Source organism: Eumetopias jubatus, unplaced genomic scaffold (assembly GCF_037043125.1).
Source record: "Eumetopias jubatus isolate StellerSeaLion01/CBP00866 unplaced genomic scaffold, mEumJub1_p1.0 scaffold_2, whole genome shotgun sequence".
Lineage (NCBI taxonomy): Eukaryota > Metazoa > Chordata > Mammalia > Carnivora > Otariidae > Eumetopias > Eumetopias jubatus.
This window is the reverse complement of record NW_028274808.1, coordinates 143,881,863-143,886,817: the sequence shown is the minus strand read 5'-3', so window position 1 is coordinate 143,886,817 and position 4,955 is coordinate 143,881,863. Positions and strand designations below refer to the sequence as shown.

At 46.1% G+C, this 4,955-nt stretch overlaps 1 protein-coding gene across 1 annotated transcript; it reads left to right on the top strand.

Annotated features, from left to right (window-relative positions):
* The first annotated feature begins 355 nt into the window (after positions 1 to 355).
* LOC114206732 (platelet factor 4-like) lies at positions 356 to 1,567 on the top strand. Its single transcript, XM_028100595.2, has 3 exons — positions 356 to 586; positions 889 to 1,018; positions 1,200 to 1,567. Exons 1-3 carry the CDS (start codon positions 484 to 486, stop codon positions 1,285 to 1,287), a joined length of 321 nt encoding a protein of 106 aa, XP_027956396.1. The 5' UTR covers positions 356 to 483; the 3' UTR covers positions 1,288 to 1,567.
* The last annotated feature ends 3,388 nt before the right edge of the window (positions 1,568 to 4,955 follow it).

Below are 4,955 nucleotides of genomic sequence, written 5' to 3'. Positions count from 1 at the left end.
GGACACACCCTGAACACCCACAGCCACCCAACTCAACTGATAATGTGTAACTGGTAATGTAGGAAAGGCAGGTGGGAGTATGCGTGCTTTGAAAGTTGGGAGTTGGGAAGAAACAGAAACTGTCTCAGGTCTGAAGGTACCAGCCCTATAAACTTCAACATGTGCGGCAGAGAATTCTATCGTAACACGTAACGCAACATACACCTAAGGTTCAAGGGTTGTTTCTAACTGTGCCCGCGTGCATGTATATGAATTCAGGTTGCGGTTGTGGACAGGACAGCTGACCTCAGGCTTTTTCCGCCCCCCTAATCTTGGCTGGCCAGAGCCTAGCTCTTCCCAGAATTAGCTCAGCTTCCCCATCCTCCACCCCAAGCTTCGGACCCTGGGGATAAAACGGGCCTGGAGAGTCTTGGGAGCCACTGGCCCGCAAAGCCCCAGCTCCGACTGCCCTTGCACGCTCGGCTTCTGCGGCACCTGCTGGACATGAGCGTCGGAGCGCGTTCCCGCGCCCCCAGCCCCTGGCGGGGCGCACAGCGGCTGCTCCTGGGGCTGCTGCTCCTGCCAGCTGGGGTCGCCCTCCGCACAGGTGGGGGCTGAATAAGGCGTCTGGGGGACACGGGGAAGCAGAGCGGGAGAGTTGGGGAACCCTTAGGCCTGGGGCAGAATCTTGCATCTTTCGAGTTCTCTCTAGGTGTGCGGGCGCTGTGCCAAGCGCTGCCGCCGAATGCGCTTCACCATCTAGTCAATAACGCTTCTCTGAGGGAGGTAGGATTTGTGGGGGAGGAAATGAAAGCGAAACGCAGTGAGAAAGATCCCTAAGGTAAGTATGGGGGTTCCCGGAGTCACCACTCTCTCCTTCACTGCTGTTTCCCCGGACCCAACCCCCAGTGGACCTGGAAGGAGGAGATGAGGACCTGCGCTGCGTGTGTATGAAGACCACCTCCCTAGTCCGTTCCAGGCACATCAGCAGCCTGGAAGTGATTGGAGTCTCAGACCACTGCCCCACCCCCCAGATGATGTGAGTCCTGCCACTTGCCTCTCTGGCGCCCGCCCACCTCCCCCTGCCTCCTCTGCCTTCCCTTCCCCGCCTCTGCGTCCCCCTCACCCCGCTCCCCCCCGCCTCCGCGCCCCCTTCACCCCTTGTCTAATCCCAAATTCAAACCAACCCCTGAAAGGCGCGTCTCTTCTTTCCCTGGCAGAGCTTCGCTGAAGGATGGGAGGAAAATATGCCTGGACCCGAATGCCCCCCTGTACAAGAAAATAATCAGGAAGCTTTTGAAGAGCTAGCTACTTAGCTGCCTGACTCTGTACCTTTTCGACAGAGCATGTTTTTTGTTTTTGTTTTTTCATTTGCAAGCTAACTGTGGAAGAATCTTCTGATTGGTTTTATGATCTTTCAAATTCTAAATAAATACAATAAATCGACTTGTGGTATAGTCAAACTATTTCTTAATAGAGCAAAGAAATAGTGTCCTCATGTAACAGTTTCATTTTAAAAAATCTCCAGAATTTTAAGCAAAAATAAATTTGAAGGAAAGTTTGGCTTAATAAAGATTGCTTCACTTGGTGTTATGCGTTGGCTGATACGTATTTACATAACTGCGTTACTTCATTTATTTACATATTAATGTTATAATTAGCTTCGCCAGTAAATATTAATCACACTTAACCGTTATTGGCTTTTTAAATCAAAGAAAGGTAATTATCAGATGGTTTCACTCATGTGGAATATGAGAAACAGCACAGAGGATCATAGGGGAAGGGAGGGAAAACGGAATGGTAAGAAATCAGAGAGGAAGACAAACCATGAGAGACTCCTGAGTCTGGAAACAAACTGAGGGTTGCTGGAGCGGAGGTGGGTGGGGGTTGGGGTAACTGGGTGCGGATGGGCGTTAAGGAGGGCACGGGATGTGATGAGCACTGGGTGTTATATCCAACTGATGAATTATTTAACACCCTACCTGAAACTAATAATGTACTATATGATGGCTAATTGAATTTAAATTAAAAAACTGTTTGGTAAAAAAGAAAGTTACTGGCTTTTTATTTGTATTTTTATTTATTCTTTTAAGAGATTTTATTTATCTAATTGAGAGAGAGACACAGAGAGCACTAGCAGGGGGAGTGACAGGCAGAGGGAGAAGCAATCTCCTCACAGAGCAGAGAGTCCAAGGCTGGCTTGATCCCAGGACCCTGAGATCATGACCTGGGATCATGACCTGAGTGGAAGGCAGGCCTTAACCGCTTAACCCACTGAGCCACCCAGGCGACCCGGTTACTGGCTTTTTAAAATAAATAAATACACCAGATTCTGCTTTTATCCCCTTAAGATTTATACTCTACCCCAGTATTAGAAGAATTAATAAAAATGAAACTAAAACTCTCTATGCATATTAAGAGAAGTATGTGTTTAATTTCCAGAGAATTACATACACATATTTTACTCTTTTTTTTTTTTAAGATTTTTATTTATTTGACAGAGAGAGACACAGCCAGAGAGGGAACACAAGCAGGAGAAGTGGGAGAAGGAGAAGCAGTCTTCCCGCCGAGCAGGGAGCCCAATCCAATCCCTGTGGGACTCGACCCCAGGACCCTGGGATCATGACCTGAGCTGAAGGCAGACGTTTAACTACTAAGCCACACAGGCGCCCCATAAATGTTTTACTCTTTCTTAGTGCTTTGATAATGTTGACATTTCACTAAGGTGAAATGTTAAAAAACAGTTCCTATATCCACATTACTACCTTTAGTGAATACCACATTTGGCAAACCTACAGAATTGGCTCTTATTCCATTCCATTTATATACCCTGAGGGTTGCTCTAAGCCTGCAAATGTTCTGAATGGGCTTTTTTTTTCCCTTGGTAGTCTCACGTTCGGTAACACTTTATTTGCAGTCAACCACCGTTCCATGAATCCCTTAACACTAGAGAAATCAAAATTGTATGTTACACAGCTGTGGAAGGTAGGAGAGGTGCACGTTATACTCTCATTTATGCTTCAGGAAGACACTACTATATTTTGGGGAGAAAGGAGCGTGCTGCAAGATGGGCATGTTAGTTACCTATTGCTTCTGTAACAAAGTACCGTGCATGCCATAGCTTTAACAACACCAATTTATTATCTTCCGGTCCTGGAAGTCACAAGTCCAAAATGAGGCTTACAGGCTAAACTCAGGGTGTCTTCAGAGCTGCATTCCTTCTGCAGGCTTTAGGGGAAAATCTGTCTCCTTGTCTTTCTTAGCTTCTAGAGGCCATCTGTAGTTCTGGGCTGGTGCCTCCTTCCTCCATCTCCAAACTACATCACTCCAACCTCCGTTTCTGTTGTCACATTTCCTCTCTCTCCTTTGACCTTTCTACTTCTTATACCCTACTTGTCTCAAAAAAAAAAAAAAAAAAAACCCTTTGTGATGACATTGGGCCCACTTGGATAGTCCGGGACAATCTTCTCATCTCAAGATCCTTAACTCATCTGCAAAGTCCTTTTATTTTCTTGCCATATAAGGTAACATTTTCACACGTTCCAGGGAAATTTCTGGGAATGGGTGACACTATTCAGCCTACCATTGTGGGCAAGGATGTAGAATCTGGTTGAGGCCGGAGAACACTACAGACAGCTTGTGATTTCATGTCATTTCAACCTAGTGCAATCATACATAGAGGTAGGATTGGTCTGCTGAGGGAAAATGGGGATTAAAACAATTCATTCTCCTTGGAGGCGGGGGAGGGCCTCTGAGATGACAAACTATTTAAGAAAACGCTATTTATAGAGGCTTTGGAAGTACCAAAGTATCATCTAAATTTCCACACCCACTTTGCATGATGGGTAATATTATTCCCATTGCAAAGTTGAGGTAAGTCTCAGAAAGGTTCTGGAACCTCCCAAAGCCATAGCTGGGTAGAGGCTGAGCAGATGCATCTGACCCCCAACTCCCTGTTTGCTGCCTTTCACCCAGGCCATTGGCCTGTTAGCTCATTCTTCAGAAAGGAACTGTCCCATGAATAGCCCGTGGAAGTGGAGTAAGAATGAGCTGGGGGCGTGGGCAGCGTGTAAATGGAATAATGGAACTGCCATGAGATGAAGAATGAGTAGAAAGACACAAGACCATTAACTCCTCAGCACGACTGGAAGGCAGTTCATCATTCTGCAGAGCTGAGGTGTCTATGGGGAGCAAACGATCGTCTTCCAACCAGTTTTCGCCCATTTGGTGTTTTTCACCTTCAGTCCACCATATGAAGGTCACCTAAATTCTCTTTCCAAAAATACAGATACTTCCTTGCCTAAAACCTTCAAGGTTCAAAATCCTTAGCATGGCGCCCAATGACGGGCCACACTTACCTCCCCTCTGTGCCTGAGTCTCCTCATCTGGGAAGTGAGAATAGTATGAGCGTCTACTTCATCGGTGTCCATGAGGACTTAAATAGATGACATAGGCAAAACGCTTAGCATCGTTCCTCCTGCAAAGACTGTGCTTAAGAACCAACAACCATAATTATTACTGTTGCTCTCAATATTGCTGTCAGTACCCCATCCCAGCCAGCCCGGAGTGCAGACTAAGGCATTTAACAGAATGACTCTTGGTGCGAAGTAGCAACATATTGGTGCAATAAGAATAAAAGTTCCTTTAATTGCATGAACTTTGGGAGACAAAACATTAGAAGTGGAGTGTGGGTGGGAAGATTGTTTTTTGATTTGCTTACTTTCCTTTTATGGCCTGCCTCAAACAACCTACTTAGAGTCCATAATATAGGTGTGACTCAAATGGCCCAAGTGCATTTTGCAAAAGTCAACCCATGCTGGTGCTTTGCAAATCCTTCCTTCAAAATTGCCGGAGAAGACTTTCAAGTGGCCACCTTTATCAGCAATGGCATCAGGAGGAAACTTTCTTGCCAGGGGAAAACCCAAATTAGACAGCAACCTGTTGCAACTTCTGGCTCTTTGAACATTTATGGAGTG